We start from the raw sequence: 22581 nt of genomic DNA, 5'->3' as shown, positions 1-22581 counted from the left end.
ATCCTGGCTTTAAAAGAATATATTTTTTGAAAGTATATTAATTTCTCCTCTGGATAAAGAAACCAAATTGTCATAGAGAAACTAAATCAGTACTTAAATCTCTGCTTCATGCCTAGATATAGTTTTACAGGTGAGCTCTACCAAACTCTCAAAGAAAAAAATCATTCCAATGACATATAACCATCCCAGAAAATAGAAACAGGAATTATTCCCCAACTCATTCCACCAAGTCAACCTAACTTTGACATGTGAAGGACAGAAGAAAATCTCTCTTACTCACAAGTAGATAAAAAATCTCCGTAACAATTATTAGTAAAACAAATCCAATAGGAAATTGAATAGATAAAATATTATGACCAACTGGGGTTAATTCCAGTATACAAGGGTATTTTAACATCACAACATCTTAAAAAGGTAATTAACAACATTAACATATTAAAAAGAAAAAAACTATCTCCATAGGTAAAAGTACATGAAATAACACAGTTTATGACTTAAAAACATATATTTACGGGCGCCTGGGTGGCTCAGTCACTTAAGGGTCCGTCTTCAGCTCAGGTCATGATCCCAGGGTCCTGGGATTGAGCCCCTCATAGGGCTCCCTGCTCAGAGGAAAGCCTACTTCTCCCTCTCCCTCTGCCTGCCACTCCCCCTGCTTGTGTTCTCTGTCAAATAAATAAATAAAATCTTTTAAAAAACAAAAACATATGGGGGTGCCTGGGTGGCACAGCGGTTAAGCATCTGCCTTCGGCTCAGGGTGTGATCCCGGCATTATGGGATCGAGCCCCACATCAGGCTCCTCCACTATGAGCCTGCTTCTTCCTCTCCCACTCCCCCTGCTTGTGTTCCCTCTCTCACTGGCTGTCTCCATCTCTGTCGAATAAATAAATAAAATCTTTAAAAACAAAAACATATACTTAGCAAACTAAGGGATTTTTGTGGCAGCTCTGTTCATACTAGCAAAAAGGAAACAACGCAAATATACATCAAGAAGAGAATAAAAAAATGTGGCATGGTCGCATGAGAGAGTATTACATATATTGTGCTCTACACTTTATTATGTAGTATTATATATATTGTATATGTGTAGTATACTCATACAAGAGAGTATGATTATAAATAAACCAAAACAATTGGCAACATGGATAAACTTAAAAAACAACACTGAATGAAAAATTCAAATTGCAGAAAAAGACTATATACAGTAAGGTACCATTTTTATGAAACTCAAAGAAGCAAACTTAAATGCAGTGTTTGGGGAGACATACATATGTAATACGTTGTTTCAGCAAAGAAAAGAAAACAATGCAGTATAGGAATTGGACAGGACAGAACAGGAAAAGAGTACATAAGCTATACAACAGTAGTAGTAATGTTTTTAAACAAGTGATAGTTCAAAATATTTATTAAGCTTTACAATGTGCATATATGACATTTTTAATACAGTAGGTATTTTTATGAAAACGTCTTCAATGAAGATTCAACAAAGTTGCAAGGTAACAAGTATTGAGTTTTTAACTCTAACTAGTTGCCACACAGCTAACACAGTAAAAGAAGACTTACAAAGTAAAAAAGTGCTAAAAAATATTTAAGCTACATATCCCTCTTCTGTATGTTCCTCCTTTTGCTAGATTCTGGCATCACAGTTCACATGCTTCCTTCTCTTTCACTGAGGCTAGACATTTCATCAGGTAATCTAAAGGCTGCTAAATTTCAGGCAGTAGTAACCAAGTTAAGTTCAAATGCTCTCCGATCGTGCACAGTTCAAAGACAACTTAAGATTTATTCAAACTCTAGCTGCTCCAACATTCAAGGGATTCCACATGGAAGTAGCAGTTACAATAGCACTAAGAAGTAGCCTAGCTTTTGGCATACAGCAAACAGGAAAGGGAAGGTGACATTACAAGGACACAGCCAGAAAAATTAGCAATTCTCTAAACACCAACTTCTAATGTTTGCCAGGCTCTCCCCAAATATACAAGATGAGAATAGCATGCCTCAACTGGCTCAAATTCAAAGCTATGCTGTGTAATACTACCATCCCTAGCCATATGTGGCCACTTAAATTCAAAATTAAGTTAACTGAAATCAAGCAAAATCAAAACTTCGATTCCTCAGTTGTCACTCAGTTGTATGATACTCAGTTGTATCATATTAGTGCAATTAAAAAATATTTCCATCATCGCAGAGAGTTCTAATGAACAGCACTGGTCTAAGATTGGTAGTTCCCAAGCTGTGGCACAAAGACATCAAGGAAAAAGGAGTAAGGTGTTCAGTCATGTTTCCATCTTGAATCAACGTATAAAGCTGACTTCAGTACAGTGGTACTCAAATACCTAAGAAAGTAACATATATATGACACTGCAAGCTCTTTTTTTTTTTTTGATACCATTAGTTTATTATAAAAGAGAGACATGAAAATTATTTACATGATGAAAGACTTCACAACTTCCCTGGAATGGGCAGCTTCACTTCATGCCATTTTAATAATGATTTTTTCCACATACTTTCCGAGAATGTCACACCTCTAAATAAGAAATAATCCTTGTCATCTAGAACTACTTTGGTGCCTCCATATTCTGGAAGAAGAACTTTATCTCCAACTTTCACACTAACTGGTTGACTCTCTCCACCCTTTCTTTTAAAGCCTGATCCAACAGCTACTACTGTTGCTTACAAGACTTTTCCTTGAGATTTTTCTGGAAGCATAATACCTTCTTTGGTTACAGTTTCAGCTGCACTCCTTTCAACTAAAACTTGGTCAAAGAGGGGAAGAAACTTTCTAAACACCAGCTCTGCCATGACTCCTGCTGCTGCAGTTTGTACTCTACTCTGGAGCTGCCGCCGCTGCAAGAAGACATTGCAAGCTCTTAAGAGTCAACAGGAATTGTTTTACCCTTAAGTAATAGAGTAAAATATCCTTTACTCAACTGAAATTCCTGTATATGCTTCCCAGGATTTCTTCTATCTTTTGACATTTATATTTTTTCACCACTACTGATTTTTCTTTCTGTTTCTCTTCATCTGCTATAATTTCAAGTAACTCTTCATCTAACCCGTGTTGCACTTAAGATTCACATGATACATGTCCATTTGGTTACTATAATATCTAAATCCACACTTCTCCCAAATTCTATGACAAAAACCCAATTACTGGGACACCTGGGTGGCATCTGCCTTCAGCTTGGGTCATGATCTTGGGGTACTGGGATCAAGCCCCACGTTAAGGGTCCCTGCTCAGTGGAGAGCCTGCTGCTCCCCCTGCTTGTGCTCTCTCTCTGACAAATAAATAAAATCTTAAAAAAAAATACCCAATTACTAAGATGGAAGGCCAAAAATTAAAATTACCATAGAAATAAGTGTGGGGAGGCAAGAGGATAAATGATTTCCTAGTAGGAGCGTGGAATCTTGTATTCTGAAACCTCACTCAAGTCAAGCAAATTTAGCTAAACATATACGAGCTATACTGTATTATGCCTATTAGTAAAGAAAGGCTCACAGAGTATTAAAGCTTTGTAAGCCTTATAACTGCTTAACTAAAATGCCTGTGACACTCTATCATGCAAGCCTTAACCACACTTGGAATTGAGAATGAAAACATGATATGGTTATACTCCTATATGGCTTCATCTATTTTAATAAATTTTCAACCATGTCTGGAGAGAAAAGTAAATTCTCATTATATATAGTTTCTTTCCCCAACAGTTATATGCCCTGTTTGGCCAAATAAAATAAAGTACAACAGATCTAATCAAACAACACATAGGACTGTCTCCTTCAACAAAAGCATTCTACATTGGTATGCAGCTTTACACTTTACAAAATGACTTTACATGCATCATGTCATTTGATCTTTATCCTCATAACAACCCTGTTAGGAATCAGGGTAGGTGTTGCCAAGTTTGTTTTTAGAAAAAAATGAAATTAAAAATCCCAAAATAACAGAACCTTTAAGTGCTAGGTCTAGAAGGTAGGATTTCCATCCCTAAACTGTGCCCAACTATAGCCATTCCAAAACAATTCCAAAAACAATTTAAATTAACTGAACTAGCAGCAAGACATTTTAAAAAAAGAGAGTAAGCTTACACCCAAAAAGAAAAACTTAAGATTCAAGTAGTTTATTACCAAACTAAAATCAGTTGACAACTGAAACAAGTGGTCAAATTTAAGATAGCGAATTGTTATCAGATGTGCACACAAAAATTACCATTTGAGGACCACAGATACCATGCACTATGCTACATTAGGCCTTTATATATATTAACTAGCTTATTTAACACTTATAAAAGGTATTATCCTCATTTTAAAAACGAGAAAACGAACAGCTTAGAGAACCCTGGCAACTTCGCCAAGGTCATCCAGCCAGTATGAAGACTGGACTTCAATATGAACCCAATTATCAGACTTAAAGGCTTACTTATTAAAGACGTGTATACATTCTCTACAGTAAATCTGTGAGAAGCTCCTTGCCATCTCCAGATAGTAAATCATAGGACAAAATTAAAAATAAGTTTGGAAGACTCCATTAGTCATTCAAATTTGAAAAGTAAAACAGAGGACGATACAAATATTTTTAGGAGTTACAGAAAACAGCATGCAAAATTTTTAAAAAGCTTAAGGTAGAGTCTAAAACTGATGGTCCAAAAACAGAAGGGTCTAATAAAGAATGAATCCAACTTGTCTTCTCTGTTATTAGCATATAGTCAAGAGGAAAGAGGCAATTACTCTCTTTAATTTTTTTTTTTTAGTCATTTTAGGGATTGCTGCTCTCACTTTCATGAATTTAATGATACATCATTACTGAATTTTATCAGGTTCAATCCCCATCATAATAAATACATAGTAAGAAATACATCAGTAAAGAACTCCATGATACTAATAAATGATGAAGTATAGCTATTTTTCTTTAGTGCTCTGAAGCCTATCAAAACAAATCAAAAGAAATAAAAATAAACTCCATTTAAAATGAAATTAGATGAAAGCAATTCCCACTAAATGACCAAAGAATATGCCCCACATATAATCACATTTGGACCAGATCCAGGAAGGAGGAGCAAATTTGGAACAAGTTTAAAAAATCCACATATTTAACCACCAAGCAAAAGAACAAAGAACTATGGGACTTCACTATGAGCTCTAGTCCTCCTGTAATCTTCCAACTGTCTTCCAGAGTGATCTGCTTAACCCAAGGTGAAAAGGGAAAGGGAAGATGAGAAAGAATTGGATGGCAAAAAGTTCTGAAACAACTTCTTAGTATTTAGGAGGGCAGCCAGCTGTCCAAACTACTTATCCCCTTTATTATCCCAAGTAGCTCGAAGACTAAACATTTATAAATCATCAATGTTCAGTTTTCCAAACAGAGATAATGTAATTATGAAAGTAACATGCACAAGAATTGCCTGGGAATCTTGCTAAAATATAGATTGTGATGCAGTAGTTCTGGGTGGACCATTAAACTCTGTATTTGTTTTTTAAGTTTTTTTTCATTTGAGAGAGAGAGAGCCTGCACAAGTGGGGGGGGGGGTGGGAGGGTGGCGAGGGGAAGAGGGAGAAGGAGAAGGAAACTCCCCACTGAGCAGGAAGCCTGGCACAGTCTCTATCCCATGAGCCTGAGATCATGACCTGAGCCAAAGTTAGGTGCTCAACCAAATGAGCCACCCAGGCACCCCTAGACCCTGCATTTCTAAGAAATTCACAGGTGACATCAATGCTACTTGTCTGTCAACCACATTCCAAGTAACAATATTCTCATATCCACCAAAAGACATACCAGAAAATATACTTAACAGGAAAATACTGTAAACTACCCGCATGCCCATTAATACAACTTATGACACAGTTGGAATACTATACATCCATAAATAACCTATAACTACTTCTAATAACATGGAGAAAAGCTTGAACACAAGAGAATATAATGTATAGTTCCATTTTATATGATTCCTACTTATAAGAAAAACTGACCTATCCTGCTAGAAATTAGAATAGCAATTACTCATAGAGTGATAGTGCCTTGAAGGAAGACATACGAGGGTTTTTTCAGTTCCACTAATGCTCTGTTTCTTGATTTGGGTGCTGAACATGAGGGTGTGTTTAGGTTGTTCAACTTCAATGAGCTATACATTTATGATGTATATCTTAGGTAAAAATACTGAATGTGTGTGTACACTACACTTCAAAAAAATTTTTTTTCTTGTTAAAGAAAGAAGAACGTGGCCTAGACAGATGTGTGGACAAAGGCAACTAAACTTGTAATAAACAGGGAATTTCCATGTTCCAGAGCTTATTTTCTTATAAAGATGAAAAGCATAAAACCAAAATTGAGTTAGGACAACACGAGAAAAGATAACTAGAGGCCAATCTTACTTAGTTCAAAAGCACTAAATAGGGGAGGCTGGTTGGCTCTGTCAATTAAGCATCTCACTCTTGATTTCAGCTCAGGTCATGATCTCAGGGTCGTGAGATTGGGCTCAGCACTGAGCGTCGAGCCTGCTTGAGATTCTCTTTCTCCCTCTACCCCTCATCACCCCACCCCTACTTGTACACATTCTCTCTAAAAAAAAGAGAGAGAGAGAGAGAGAAAATCTGTCTCCTTTAGGGGAAAAAAAGTGCTAAATAAAACATCTCATTTCACTGAATATTGCAATAAAATAGCTATACAGGGCTTATCCTAGGAACACAAAGTTAGTTCAAGTTTAAAGAACTCTATTTATATCACTACATTAAAGATTTAAAGGAGACAACAGAAATCAGTAATTCAAAAAAAAGGCATTTGTTAACATTCAACTGCCTTTTTTTTTTTTTTTTTTTTTGATTGAGAGAGAGAGAGGAGGAGGGGCAGAGGGAGAGGTGGGGGGAGAGAGAGAGAATCTCAAGCAGGCTCCCCACTGAGCGCAAAGCCTGACATGGGGCTCAATCTCACGACCCCTGAGATCATGACCTTGGCCAAAATCAAGAGTTGGACATTTAACTGACTGAGCCACCCAGGCACCCCTCAAGTGCCTTTTCTAAACAAAATTAGTATTTGAGCAGAAATGGAAAGAAACTTCCTATTTAGTTAATGGTAGGTTTCATCCATTGCTTGAAGACAAAAAAGAACAAAATTATGTGAGATGAAATTTTCATCATATGTCAATAGAGAAAAGACAGAATATTTAACAGATGGTGCTGGGAAAACTGGATTACTTTATGTGGGGAAAAATGGGATCTCTATTTTACATCATATTCAAAAGAATGGATTCAACTGTACACTTAAAAATGGTTATGCAGGGGGTGGCTGGGTGGCTCAGTCAGTCAAGTGGCTGACTCCTGATTTCGGCTCAGGTCCTGACCTCAAGGTCATAAAATCGAGCCCTGCATCCAGCTCCACTGGGAGTCTGCTTCAAATTCTCTCTCTCTCTCTCTCTCTTTCCCCTTCCCTCTGCTTGCATGCAAGTGCATGCTCTCTCTCTCTCTCTAAATAAATCTTTTAAAAAATATGGTTAAGCAGGGAAAACTTATTTAACTTCATAAAGACTATCAACAAAAAACCCACAGCTAACATCATATGTAATAGTGAGAAACTCAAAGCTTTTCTACCAAAATCAAGTACAAGTCAAAGATGTGCCCTCTCATCATCCTTTTCAATAACATACTCCAAGTCTAGCTAAAATAATAAGGCAAGAAAAGAAAATGAAAGGTACACATATTGGGAAGGAAGAAATAAAGCTGTCTTTTTTTAAAAATGACTTGATCATCTATGTAGAAAATCCAAAATAATGACAAAAAACTCCTGGAACTAATAAGCAATTATAGCAAAGATGCAGGATACCAGATTAATATACAAAACCAACTGCTTTCTTGTATACCAGTAACGAACAAATGGACTTCTAAAATAAAAACACATTACCATTTACATTAACACGCAAAAAAATGAAATGGGTATAAACATAACAAAAGGTATAGAAGATTTATATGAGGATAACTACAAAAAACTCTCATGAACACAATCCAAGAATTAAATAAATGGAAAGATATTTCACATTCATAGATAGGAAAATTCTTTATTGTCAAGATGTCGATTCTTCCCCAGTTGATCTCTAGATTCAATGTTAACCCAATCGAAATCCTAGCAAGTTATTTTGTGGCTATTGATCAACTGATTCTAAAGCTTATGTGGAGAGTTTATATTCTATACCCAGCCAACATAATATTGAAGGAGAAGAACAAAGTTGCATGACTGACACCACACAACTTCAATACTTACTATAAAGCTATAGTGATCAAGACAGTGTATTATTAGCAAAAGAATAAACAAATCAATGCAACAGATTAGAGAACCAAGAAACACCCATATAAATATGGTCAACTGATCTTTGACAAAGTAGCAAAGTAGCAGTACAATGGAGCAAACACAGTCTTTTCAACGAATATTGCTAGAACTAAATATCCACATGGGGGGGGAACCTAGAACCAACCTTATACCCTTCACAAAAATTAACTCAATGGATTACAGATCTAAATGTACATGCAAAACTATAAAACTCCTGGAAGATAACATAAGAGAAAACCTAGATGGCCCTGGGTATGGAGATGACTTTGTAGATACAAACAAAAGCACGACCTATTAAAGAAATAATTGATAAGCTAAACTTCACTAAAGTTAAAAACTGCTCTGCTCAAATCTTTAAAAAAAAAAAAAAAAGTGGGGGGAGCGCATGGGTGGCTCAGTCAGTTAAGCAACTGACTCTTGATTTGGGCTCAGGTCATTTTCTCAGGGTCCTGGGATCCAGCCCAACATCAGGCTCCATTTTCAGCATGGAGTCCACTTGTCCCTCTCCCTCTGCTCCTCCCACTGCTCTTGCATGTGCTCGCGCTCGCTCTCTCTCTCTCTGTCAAATAAATAAATAAATAGAATCTTGAAAAAAAAAAAATCTGCTTTGCAATAGGCAATGTTAAGAGAATGAGAAAACAAGCAACACACTGGGAGAAAATATTTGCATAAGACACATCTGATAAAAGACTATTAACCAAAACACACAAGAAATTCTTAAAACTCAACAATAAGAAAACAAACTTAATTAAAAAATGGGTCCAAGGCTTTAACACATACATCAGAGAAATGTAAATTAAAACAATAAGGTACCACTACATACCTTTCTGAATGGCCAAAACCTAACACTTGACAATACCAAATACTAGCAAGACTGTATAGCAACAGAAATTCTTACTTATTTCTGATGAGAATGTAAAATGGTATGGATATTTTGCAAGGCAGTTTGGCAGTTTCTTACCAAAGTAAACATACTCGTACCATTTCATCCAGCAAGTATGCTCCTTGGCATTTACCCAAAGGAATTGAAAACTTATATTCACACAAAAACCTGCACACAGATGTGTTTCTAGCAGCTTTATTTCTAATCACAAAAACCTGGACACAACCAAGATGTCTATCAGTAGGTGAATGAATTAAAAACTGTGTTATATCTAGACAACAGCATACTATTCATTGCTTAAAAAAACAAAACAGAAACAAAAACAAAAAACAAGTGAGCTATCAAGCCATGGAAAGACATGGAGGAAACTTAAATGCATATTACTAAGTGAAAGAACCCAATTTGAAAAGCCTACATACTATATGATTCCAACTGTATGACATTCTAGAAAAGGTAAAACAATACAGACAGTAAAAACATTATTGGTTGCTAGGAGAAAGAGGAGGAAGAGAGATGAATAGGCAGAGCACAGAGGATTTTTAGGGCAGTGAAAATTCTCTTTTTGGTACCATAATGATGGATACATTCATACAAACCCACAGAACATGCAACACCAAAAGTGAGCCCTAACTATGGACTTTGGATGATTATAATGTGTCACTGTAGGTTTATCAATTGTAACAAATGTACCACTCCGGCTGGGGATGCTGATAATGAGGGAAGCTATGCAGGTGTGAGACAGGTACATATGGGAAATCTCTGTCTTCCCCTCAATTTTGCTATGAGCCTAAAACTGCTCTAAAAAAAAGGAAGTCTTATTAAAAATTTTAAATTTAAAAAAATGGTTAAAATGGTAAATTTTAGGGGCGCCTGGGTGGCACAGCGGTTAAGCGTCTGCCTTCGGCTCAGGGCGTGATCCCGGCGATCTGGGATCGAGCCCCACATCAGGCTCTTCTGCTATGAGCCTGCTTCTTCCTCTCCCACTCCCCCTGCTTGTGTTCCCTCTCTCGCTGGCTGTCTCTATCTCTGTTGAATAAATAAATAAAATCTTTAAAAAAAAAAATGGTAAATTTTATGTTTTGTTTATTTTACCACAATTAAAAAAAAAAAAAAACTTCACTGTAAATGCTAAAGACTCATGACCTGGGGTGACCAGAAAAACCCAAAGGTCAATAATTCTTTTTTGTGAAACCTGGATGTACACTCACATTGCATGTATGAGGTTCTAATTTGGCACTCAAATAATTACGGTTACCATGTTTTTTTAAAAAAAGAGAGAGATTCAGATGATTAAAAGCTAAATGTGAAAAGTAAAACTCTATAACATAGGTGGTTACTTCTGACATAGAGGTTGAGGAAGAGTTTCTTAATTAAAACTACAAAAGCAAATCAGAAAGCAAATCAGAAAAATATTCATTTAAGCACTTCAGAACAAAATTTTTGATCAATAAGGCACATCATGGACAAAGAACACAGATATAGAACGGAAGGAGATATTCACTATCAGAAGAGCATAAAATCTAAAATATAGGAGAAGTGCCTGCCAATCAACGAGAGAAACAGAACATGCATAATATAAAAATGGACTAAAATATGAAGAGGCAACTTACAGAAGTAGAAACCGAAAACAATAAGAAGCACATAAAGAGACAGTTAGCCTCTTAATAATCAGATGAATGCATTTTAAAAATGATATTTTGCTTTACACCCAAAAGAATGGCTAAAATTAAAAGACTCAATAATTTCAATTATCAATAACTGCAATTATCAATAATTTCAGTTAGACTAGTATAGTTATTCCAGAGAACAATTGTTAAATATTTAGTCAGATTAAGTACACATACACCCACGAACCTATAATTCCTTTCTTGAGTCCATTCCCAAAAGACCTTCTCACTTCGGCCTAATAAGTGAATAGCATAGAAATGTTCATCCTTGTGGTGGCAGAGGGTAATAGGAGGTCTTTTCAGTGTTCATCATGGGAATAGGGGGTAAATTAAACTTGATGATAAAGTGTATGAAATACCTTGCAGTAGTAAGAAATAATGACATCGATTATCACATATAAAGCGATCTTAAACATAGCTGTGGGGTGGAAAAGAATGAGATCTTTAGCTCTATAACATTTTTCTAAGTTAAAAATATATGCACAGAAAAAACAGGCACACGAAATGTGTTAAAACACACATATAAAAAAGAATAGTTCCTTTGGGGGATAAAACGGTAAGAAACCCCGGACACTCCCTTACTTAAATAGCTGGTCTAGGAATAATTCAAATATTCAAAAATGAGTAATGAAAAAATCAGCAAAGGCAGCATAAGGTCTGTGCAATACAATGAAGGAAGAGGGAAGGACTTAACAGCAAAATGACACAGAAAACATAGTTTAAAAAACTTAAATCCTCTAGACAAAGGCTAGCTGATTCCTCTTTAGAGAACCTGCTGTGCCCAACAAAACAGCCTGGCCCTGGCCCAAACAATCCATAGTAGAGCCAATCAGTCAACAAGCTGAGTCCATGCACATAAAGTTGATTTCTCATCGGCATTTTTAATGTTCCACTCTTAAATACAAAAAGGCACACAAGTATCACCAGACTTTTAAAGGAAACCACCCATATAAAAACACAGACTAGGCCAGGGCCAGGTGGGACTGCAAAGGGCCATGGCTGACCTGGCTCCAGTAAGAAAGGCTCCCCATGCAGACACCCAAATTCGGGGTTCAAGGTGGATCTTTGGGGCTCCAGCCTAGTGGACACCCATCTGGGATCCTCGTGGGGGGCAGAGAATGGGTGGAGAGGAGTCTAGGGGTCACACTAGGCCCCAAGTGTAAGATATGTGACCGCACTCCTCAACAAACCAAATGTGGACCAGGCCTACTCATCAGCGGGCCCAGCCTGGGCCAAGGGTGCCCAGGCGTGGCAGGGGTGGACAAGGGAAAGGAGAGTAATTGGTCTGGTGCCCATGATGGGTGTTACAGCTCAGCCAATTTTACATCAAAGTTACTGAATTCAGAACAAGTTTTTTAAAAGTTTTAAGATTCTGAGTAGTTGAAATGATGTCTGGCAGAGGCTTAGATATGACAATTCAGGCACTAAAGTGTTACAGTTTGAGTTGAGTTTAAGAAGGAAGGAAGACAGCCTGGAAAGAACAGAATAGGATATAAAAACCTAGAGTACACATTATTTGATTATTTAGTGTTTATCTCTTTTATAGAATTTATCCTTTTTTTGGATTTTATTCATTTTTTGAGGGTTTATCATGACTATGAATATGATCCCCTTTTATTTTATTTATTTTTTAATTTAAATTCAATTAGCCAACATATAGTATATCATTAGTTTCTGATGTAGTATTTTGCGGTAGACAACACATGCATGAGAGCTGGGGGCGGGGGTGTGGGGGGTCTCAAGCAGGCTTCATGCTCAGAGGGGCTCAATCTTACGACCCTGAGATCGTGAGCTGAGCCAAAACCAAGCGTCTGATGCATAACTGACTGAGCCAACCAGGTGCCCTGAACTTTTTTTCTTAATACAAGCATTTATAGCATATATTTCACTCTAACATCTGCTTTTGCTGCATCCATCCCATAGGTTTTGGAATATTGTGTTTTCTTTTTATTTTGTTTTGAGACATCCTTTGATTTGCTGTTTGATTTCTTATTCGGCCTATTGCTTGTAAGTAGTGTGTTGTTTAATATTTACATTGTTTTTAAAAAAAGGAAAGAAAGAAAGAAAGAAAGAAAGAAAGAAAGAAAGAAAGAAAGAGAAAAAAGAAAGAAAAAAAACACCCTAGTAGTCCCATCTTCTACTCCCTTATATTAAGAATCCTGACAATTCTCTAGCAGTCTGAAAGCCAAATATGCAACTTCCAGGTTGGGCAAAGGTTCTACAGGACAGCCACGAAATAAAATAATCGTCTATTGCACTACACTCTCTCTTCTCTCCCTTCCTCTAGCTAGAAGTGGCCCTCATCTTAAAACATTCTAACAATAAATTCTCACAGAAATTTAACAAACACACTTTACAAGATGTCTACTAATCTGCTCTTCATTCACTAGATAAAGCCCTTAACCTAAAAAGGGTTCCATAGTTTTGCCTTAACACATACCTGATGATGAAGGTGGAGTCCTGTTAAAAGTGTCTCCATTTGCTCCAGAAGAATACCTTTCCTGTAAGAGGGAAGAAAAGACTCATTTTCTATTTTGAAAAAAAAAAAATGTGTCATCAAAAATGCTAGAAAATTTTAATAACCGGGCTCTGTTCCAAACAAAACAAAGCAGACTACAAGATTTCTGGATCACTCACTACTTTATTAAATTATTCCAAAACCTCTTCACTTTAACACGGAATGCACAGCATATTTTTTTTTAAGATTTTATTTCTTTGTTTGCAGCAAGAGAGGGAACACAAGCAGGGGGAGCAGCAGGCAGAGGGAGAAGCAGGCTTCCCTCTGAGCAGGATGCTGCCTGATCTCAGGACCCTGGGATCTTGACCTGAGTGGAAGGCAGATGCTTAAGCATCTGAGCCACCCAGGTGCCCCGAATGCATGGCATATTAACATATCACTTAAAACAGCGACTAGCAAACTACAGCCATGAGCCAAATCTGGTGGGCCACCGGTTCTCATGAAGTTTTGTTGGAACATAGCCACCCTCATTCATCTAGGTATGTCTTATGGCTGCTTTCCCACCACAATAGCCAAGTTGCAACGGAGATCATTAGGCCTGCAAAGTCTAAAATATTTACAATCTACCCCTTTATGGGAAGATTCTGCTGTCATCTGACTTAAAAGTTTACCCACTCATATACTTGAAAAGTATCATTAAGTATTATTATATAAATAAAATCTGACCAAAGTAACACATGAATAAATCAATGCCTGCCAATATATGTTTTTAAAAGTTCAGTATTCTACAGTATACTCAACAATACTGTGCAGAATAAAGTAGAGCACAGAAGGAGACTAATAGGTAACAGTTTCTAAAGCAAAGTACTACAGGATTTTATTGTTAAAACTTCAACTGTGGGGGGCCTGGGTGGCTCAGTTGGTTAGGCATCTGCCTTTGGCTCAGGTCATGATCCCAGGGTCATAGGATCAAACCCCACATCGGGGTCCCTGTTCAGCAGGAGCCTGCTTCTCCCTCTCCTCCCCGCTTGTGCTCTCTCTCGCTACCTCTGTCACTATCTGTCTCTCTCTTTCTCTCAAATAAATAAATAAAATCTTTAAAACAAAAACAAAAAACACTTCAATTGTGTTGGGGCACCTGGGGGGCTCAGTTGGTTAAGTGTCTGCCTTTGGCTCAGGTCACTGTCTCAAGGTCCTGGGATCAAGCTCCGCATTGTGCTCCCCACTTGGAAGGGAGTCTGCTTCTCCCTCTCCTTTTGCCCCCCCCCCCCGACTTGTCTTCCCGTGCACGTGCTGTCTCAAATAAATAAAATGTTTTTTAAAAAAACTTCCCTCAGTCAACTGAGGACATCAGAGGGGAAGGGGGTGGGGGAATGGGATAGGCTGGTGATGGGTAGTAAGGAGGGCATGTATTGCATGGTGCACTGGGTGTTATACACAACTAATGAATCATCGAACTTTACATCAAAAATAAAAAAATAAAAATAAAAAATAAAAAAGTAAAAATAAAAATAAAAAAAACTTCCCTTGTGTTTATATAAAGAGAAACAAATTAATGTGTTCATGGTTCACTCTAAAATAAAGAAAACATCACTGATGCACTAAAAACAATATACCTATATATGTACATTGCAAATACAATATAAATACAAAGAAGTGGTTCATGTCAGCCACAGAATATTCACAGTTAATTTTAATCAAACTTGTCACAGCACAGTTGAAGACTACTGTTGATGCTCTCAAATACTGGCTGTCCCATTTTCCCTATCTTAGTCTCCAAAAAATGTATTCACTATCAATGCATATGTATTAGATTTGTAGTGGTATATTTGCATTTCTGTTGGGCTCAGAAAATTCAAATTTTGTTATTAAATCAACAGCTAAATGTCAAATTAATCTGGGAATCTTTCAACATTTTTCAGTGTATCTCTGCGTTAACAACAACTTGAGTAATTTCTTCTCACTTGGAACATCTAGGGTGTCCTTATCATTAACTAACTCCTTAATTTTCCCTCACATAAGCTTCCTCTAGTTAGGACAAAACTTACAGAACTCTCAAGTTCTTGCACATGAAAGGCAGAATATAATAATTTAAAAATTAAAGGTGGGGGCGCCTGGGTGGGTCAGTCGTTAAACGTCTGCCTTCAGCTCAGGGCGTGATCCCGGCGTTATGGGATCGAGCCCCCCATCGGGCTCCTCTGCTGGGAGCCTGCTTCTTCTTCTCCCACTCCCCCCCTGCTTGTGTTCCCTCTCTCGCTGGCTGTCTTTCTCTCTGTCAAATAAATAAATAAAATCTTTTAAAAAATAAAATAAAATAAAATAAAAATGAAAGGTGACCTAAAACTTACAAATGATATCTTAATTAACTGACTACATTAGAATAGTCACAACATTCCTTCAAATGAGTTCCTATAAATTAAACCAAATCTTGAGATAGTGCACTAGTCATACTTACTTTCTAAAATTTCTTTCACAAAAGTTATTTAGTAATGACTTAAAAAACTACTTTTATAAAGCTCAAGAGTCATCCAATTATTTTCTGAGTTATTAAGGACAGACAGAACACCATCGTTGAAATGCCTTGGGTTTTTAGTAACTACTACAATAAAAAGTTCCAATTTATGATTACCATAAACATTAACACAAATATCCCATGAGATAAATGGGTTTTTAAGAACCTGACTGTGATGGACTGGAAAGCCAGAATGCAAGACATAGCATGTTTAAAAAAAATTTTAAATAAATAGAAGAATTAACAAGAGTGATCCAGTTTTTCCTTTTTAAAGTGAAATTCTGGGACGCCTGGGTAGATTCAGTCAGTTAAGCAACTGCCTTCGGCTTCGGTCATGATCCCAGGGTCCTGGGATCGAGCCCCGCATCAGGCTCCCTACTCAGCAGAGAGCCTGCTTCTCCTTCTCCCTCACCTGAAACTAATGTAACATTGTGTTTCAAGTATACTTCCATAAAATAAATAAATAAAATTTAAAAACCTAGCCATCATCCTTGATTACTCTTTCACTTCCTATATCCAGTCACTCCAGTCCTATTAACTATTAAGTCCACAATTACCGTCAGTGTCCTCTCCCTTTCCTCTTCCCTTTTCCTCTCTGAGTTCATTTTCTACCACTCTTGTCTTATCTCACTGTACTTTAGCCATACTATCCGTAGTGGGCCAAAATGTGGCCAACCACAGACATTAAGTACCAAACCCTGAAATCTGTAAATGTTATCTTATTTGGAAAAAGAGTTGTCGCAAATGTAATTAAATTAAGGATTCTGAAATGAGGAGATTACTCTGGATCACCTGTGTAGGCTCTAAATGTCACCACCAATGTCCTTATGAAGGCAAAAAGAGTTAAGAGAGACACACACAGGCAACCACGGGAAGACAGCAGAGAGAGATGTAGCCACAAGCCAGAAAATGCCAATAGCTACCAGAATGCTGGAGGAGGCACGGATTCTCTCCTAGAGCCTACAAGGAATACAGCCTTGGTGACACCAAGATTTCTAATTTCTGGCCTTGGGAAACTAATACCTTGTTATGCACTTTATCTATCATGTTCACCACTATCCCCAGTACCTAATAGGGCTCAATAAAAATTCATTGGATGGGGGCGCCTGGGTGGCTCAGTCGTTAAGCGTCTGCCTTCGGCTCAGGGCGTGATCCCAGAGTCCTGGGATCAAGCCCCACATCAGGGTCCTCCGCTGGGAGCCTGCTTCTTCCTCTCCCACTCCCCCTGCCTGTGTTCCTTCTCTCGCTGGCTGTCTCTCTGTCAAATAAATAAAAATAAAAATAAATCTTCAAAAAAATTCATTGGATGATTCAAATAAGCCAATTTAGAATTTTCAAAATGTTTTACACATAAGGGTTCTCATACGCAGCTGCAAATAATCTATTTGCATTTTGGTGAACACATTTCTTTTGACCTTGTATATACTCAGTATTTTCAATTTTGGAATATCACACTTTTTTTTTTTTTAGGTCTTTTGTGTTTTTAAGCCAATGAATACTTCCATCAATATCGTAAGGTTTTGTTTTGTTTGTTTTTTAATGTGGTAAAGTTATGATGTCAAAAACTAGTCAGGTCTGCTATCCAAATGAACTTATAGCTGGACAGTTTGGATAGGGAAGAGGCATCTTCAGGGCTCGCAATGTGGGGTCCAATGCAGATAGTTCCATGTTTTCTTTCCCCAGACACTTAAAGTCCTTAGCAAATATCTCTTTCATTTTATACCCCAAATCCCCTGAAATGCATAGAAGTATTATATCAATTTATACAGAATACCAAGATCTCATTTTGTATTCTAAGTTCCATGTAAAATAAAGCTCAGATAGGTAGTCCAAATAAACTGACAAGTTATGTCAGTGTGTTGCATAAAATTTTAAAATTTTTAATTTCAAACAAAGCATGTCTCCTTCTTTGGTCTGACACAGAAATTAAAGTCCCAAAATACAGACAATATTATCCTCTATCCCTTCTTCTGATTGATCAGTCCTAGCTAGGTCAGCCCCATACACAACCCCAGTTGAAATCATCTTTTTTCCCCTTTTTCAGCAATTGCTACATGAAGACATCTTCTAAAATTACTGCAGCTATTTCAGCACTTCCAGAGCTGAAGAACTCCAACTCCTGAGTTTCACATATCACACACATACCCAAAGTTCAAGAGAGTCAGCACGTCACACAAGAAAGAACAAAGAACCTCAAAATTTAGAAATAACTACCAAAGCCAGGAATAAATGTGACTGCTGCAAGAGCTCACAATCTAGGCTTGAATTTCTGTATGTGAGAGCATTTTCCAAATAAAAGTTATCTCCCCAAATAAAAACATTTAACAATCGAAACTCACAGTGAAATCATCTACTCCATACTGAGAGAAACCTAGAGCAAATGAGGACATAGTATAGACAGAGAAAAACGGAAAACAAAAGGCTCTCTAGTTTCACCTTCTCTCTGGAATCAGGCAATCTCTATCAGTTGACTAGAACCCATTGGCTATAAGCTGTTGACGTTCAAAAGGATTTCGTTTTCCCTATCTTCCAGACCTACTCCACCAACATCTCTGCCATATTGCAATTTCTTTAACCTTCTCCCTCAGCCTTCTCATACCTTTCTATCACTCTATCCTCAACTCCATTATTTATATTTTAAAGATTAGTCAGAGATCTTTCCTCCAAGCTTGCCACTTGGACTTTTATTTGGATGACCATTTTGACTGTCTTCCACAAGGCGCACATACTGAGCAAGAAACAAGAATTTCCCTGCTTTCTAATAGGACACACTATATCCTCCCACATCTCAGTGATGATTATAAGCAGAAACTGCTCATAGTCTTCCTCCGGCTCCAACATTTCAGCTTCCTTAGTTCTGCCAACTCAATCATTTCCAAGGGCCACATTTTTCCCTAATACTTCAGAACCACAGTATAAACGTGAACAGAGAAGTCCTGAACTTTATATTCTTATCTAGACAATTATTATAAACCTTGCTACTTAATAAAATTATAATTGTGGGGGCACCTGAGTGACTCAGTCTGTTAAGTGTTTGATTCTTGATATCAGCTCAGGTCTTGATCTCAGGGTCCTGAGTTCAAGCCCTCCACTGAGCTCCACACTGAGCATGGATGGAGCCTACTTAAAAAAAAAAAAATTGTAATTGTGGATGGACCAATTATCTCAAGCTATGTTTGTTTTAATCACAAGAATATTTGTCTTCTGAAATGTGCCACCAAAAAGGCAGATAGGTGAGACAGAAGCAATCACTGTGAAGACTTACTCCCATGGTCATCTAACAAGAAGCATTCATTACACAGCTAGTAAGCAAATCCAGTACCTTGTTATTCACCATACTCATCCACTCCAACACTCATCCCAACAAGCTTACATGCAATGTGTAACTGTCTAAAAACTGAGATGTATGGACTACATCATTACTCGATTATCAAATTTTTCTTAACCTTGCATCTTTCACTGTTCCATACCTAGGTGATACGCCAACTTCAAAATCTGTATTTGGGAAGTTCTGACAGCTATCAAAACAGTGGCCTATTAGTTCAAAATTATATAAGCATAGGTAAATATTAAATCTCCAAAAAAAGATCCTGAAAAGTAGTCAAAAAAGGCTGATCAGATATTGTTTAAGACATCAATCCAAGACAGTTGCAGAGCCAAGACAAATTTTAAAAAACAAAAGCCCAGCTGTCTCTTAAACCAGAAATTCAGAACAGCCAATCAAAATGGTACCTTTAAATGAAACTAGACTGAATAAAAGACCTCAGATCTCTCCCACACATGCATATCATGTATTCATCCTCACTTTTTGCACTTTTTTTCCAACCAAGGCAAACAAAGCCACTGATTGCACCATGTTCCTTCAAGTCAACTAGGCCAGATAACTAATTGCACAACCAGCACCAAGAATTTAGTTTGCAGACAATGCAAAAAATTTACAAATTGGCCCCACACAAATGTATTCAGAATCATAAGGTAAAATTAGCATTCACATCCAATTTAGTATTCCTAATATTAACAAACAAGGTAGGTTACTAAATAGCAAAAATATTTCAGGAAAGGTATACTGAAAGCTCTGACAGTCAACCATTAGCAATTTCAGACATCCTATGCAATAAACATGCACAATATGCTCTAGTCTAGTGTAGTACTTGAAGAATACTTAATGAAGACAAAAATCTCAGACTAAGAAGAAATAAAAATTAGGTGACTAAAGTTCACGTGAAAAAGTCTTTATCTGTGAATTAAACTTTGTAATATAATAAATCTACTGGGAACCAGGGGTAAAAAGAACCATAAAACACCTTTTGACCAAGTAATTCCATTTTTGAAAACAAAACCCCCAAATTAAAGCAAAAAATAAGCTGTAGATATTCATGACATTACAGTGAAAAGCTAACATCTTAGATTCCCACCAACAGAAAATCGGTTATATTATGGTAGCTCCATTCCATGAAATATTATGCAACCATAAGAAATTACTTCTAGGAAATTAGTAGTAATATGGAATAGTGCTGAAGAGTGAAAAAGCTGGAATCAAAAGTACTATTATGTACTATCACTGGGGGGAAAAAAGAAGAAAATTTACTAAAAATTTATAAGAGTGTTTGTGCTAATAAGTAATACTGTTAAGTGATTTTTCTCCTCTTTTCCCAATGCTGTAATAGAATTTTCATGATAGGCAGAGGACTATAAAAAAAGTAACACACAAAAGATGTTATTTCTAAAGTAAATTCAAAAAAAAAAAGAAACATGATCAATTCAGATTATTATCTTGGGTATTTTGAAATAAACTTTACATACAGATCAAATACATTTATTTATTTTTAAAGATTTTATTTATTTATTTGACAGAGATAGAGACAGCCAGCAAGAGAGGGAACACAAGCAGGGGGAGTGGGAGAGGAAGAAGCAGGCTCATAGTGGAGGAGCCTGATATGGGGCTCGATCCCATAACACCGGGATCACGCCCTGAGCCGAAGGCAGGAGCTTAACCGCTGTGCCACCCAGGCGCCCCCAGATCAAATACATTTAAAACAAATAAAGGATTATGTATTTTATATTTTTGTGTGATATAAGAAGTTCCACTAAGACATCACTTGAAATAAAGTGTTCATCAAAATTGATCAATATAATGCATAAATGCAAACTAGAAATTCTAAAAGAAAGAAAAGAAAATCAACTTTTGGAGACATTTTCAAGTAGACTTCACTTATGCAAAAACAATCCCTTACAATATTTTTAACTTTTAACTTCTAAATAAATATATATATAAAATACATAATATATATATATATATGTCATATATATATAAACTTCTAAAATAGACTTAAAGCCAATTTTCAAGTCAGAACTGAAACCAAAAACCTACTCCATGGCCTCTTCTTGTGAATTACAATGTAACTCTTCAAAAGCCACTAAGGAAAAAGTTCTGAAGATCTGCATATTTGAAAAGCAACGTGCTGATACCATCTCAATCAGCCTAACATATTTATCTTTAGAGAAGGTATATGAAACTAATCTTCAAAATTCAAAGTATCACCCAACACCAAATTGTATTTTTCAATTTTCAACACAAGTGTCTCTCAGACATATTCAATCACATTTGTACCACCGTGCTTCCACCCACAGTAAGTCCTAAATCACTGGCATTTAAATTGTTAATAATGTCATATTTATTTTAGTTAATTATCAAATTACCTATTTCATTTCATTTGAGGCTTAGAGTGCCTCTTCCTCATTGTCCCTAAGATAGTTAGTAACTATCAGATGGAGATAAGCACAGCATACTGAAACAGACTGTAATTTCTAACTTTCCCACCACAGTGATTTTTTCAACTTTGATAAAATCTGTAGCATTTAATAACCAGAAACTTTCAATGTTACTACCTTCTCGAATACAGGAACATAGGAAGACATATGAGGTTTGATTATTTCTGCTTCCCAATCTTCATCTCCCATGGTGGCTTCCAGGCTTCCAGTTCTAGCTTTATCTTAAAACAACAACAACAACAACACACACACACATTTGGCCTGTTAGATCAGAATCATATATCTAAAAGCATAAACTATCATAATTTCACATACACCTCCTGAAACTACTGAATTAGCTGCTGATCTTCCCCAAAAGTGTTTCCAAAAAGAGGGAAGTTTTGTTTCTTACCTTTTACCCATCTCTTTTTACCCTTAAAAATGAGTTGAACAACTTAATCATTCTAGCAATCACCATATCCCTACTGATGTTTAGGGTTTTCCCCAAAACCTGTTCACTGAATTTACCCTCGCCTTCCAAGTGTCCCCAAACAGCTTACTGGACATTAAGGGCAAGGGAAAATTTTCAACTACTACTCAAAGTTTCTCTCTTCGCACATCTTTGTAAAGATGCTTGGTTTGAAATCTTTGGTGGTTTAATGGAAGGGTGGGAGCTGCGGCCAAGGCCTTTAAGTGTGGCGGGGCAGGAGACCTGGGTTAAGTGTCCCAAATCCTTCCAACAATGAACAACCAGTTACTTCAAGAAGCGTGTGTACACAAAAGGTACTACTGCCATTCTTGTTCAGAGAAAAAGCCGCTCAGGGGCTGGGCAGAGAAAAGCTCATTCGCCTCCTCTGTAGGCCTAGGGCCCTTCGGGCGTCCAGCGGTCTTCAAGACCTACACAGGCAGGAGAAGGAAAAGCCCCATAAGACGGCCCCAAGCCCCACCTGCCCCATCTACTCTTTGTCTAGCCCAAACTCTGGCTACCTGGAAGCCCAA

General features: G+C 37.1%; 1 protein-coding gene and 1 pseudogene across 1 annotated transcript in view; both read right to left on the bottom strand.

The window, feature by feature from the left end:
- The window catches only part of DDX4 (DEAD-box helicase 4), a 72620-nt gene extending 50802 nt beyond the window's left edge, over positions 1-21818 (bottom strand). Inside the window, exons 1-2 of the mRNA XM_057307368.1 lie at positions 21721-21818; positions 13302-13362 (exon numbers count right to left, since the gene is read on the bottom strand). Coding sequence (XP_057163351.1) covers positions 13302-13362; positions 21721-21792 — 133 coding nt within the window. The 5' untranslated portion in view covers positions 21793-21818. The remainder of the gene's footprint in view (positions 1-13301; positions 13363-21720) is intronic.
- LOC113254957 (10 kDa heat shock protein, mitochondrial-like) lies at positions 2474-2802 on the bottom strand (annotated as a pseudogene).
- Positions 21819-22581: the final 763 nt, after the last annotated feature.

The sequence above is a fragment of the Ursus arctos genome, unplaced genomic scaffold (genome assembly GCF_023065955.2).
Source record: "Ursus arctos isolate Adak ecotype North America unplaced genomic scaffold, UrsArc2.0 scaffold_5, whole genome shotgun sequence".
NCBI classification, from domain to species: domain Eukaryota; kingdom Metazoa; phylum Chordata; class Mammalia; order Carnivora; family Ursidae; genus Ursus; species Ursus arctos.
Note: the sequence above shows the minus strand (reverse complement) of the source record. Positions and strands in the feature narration are given on the sequence as shown.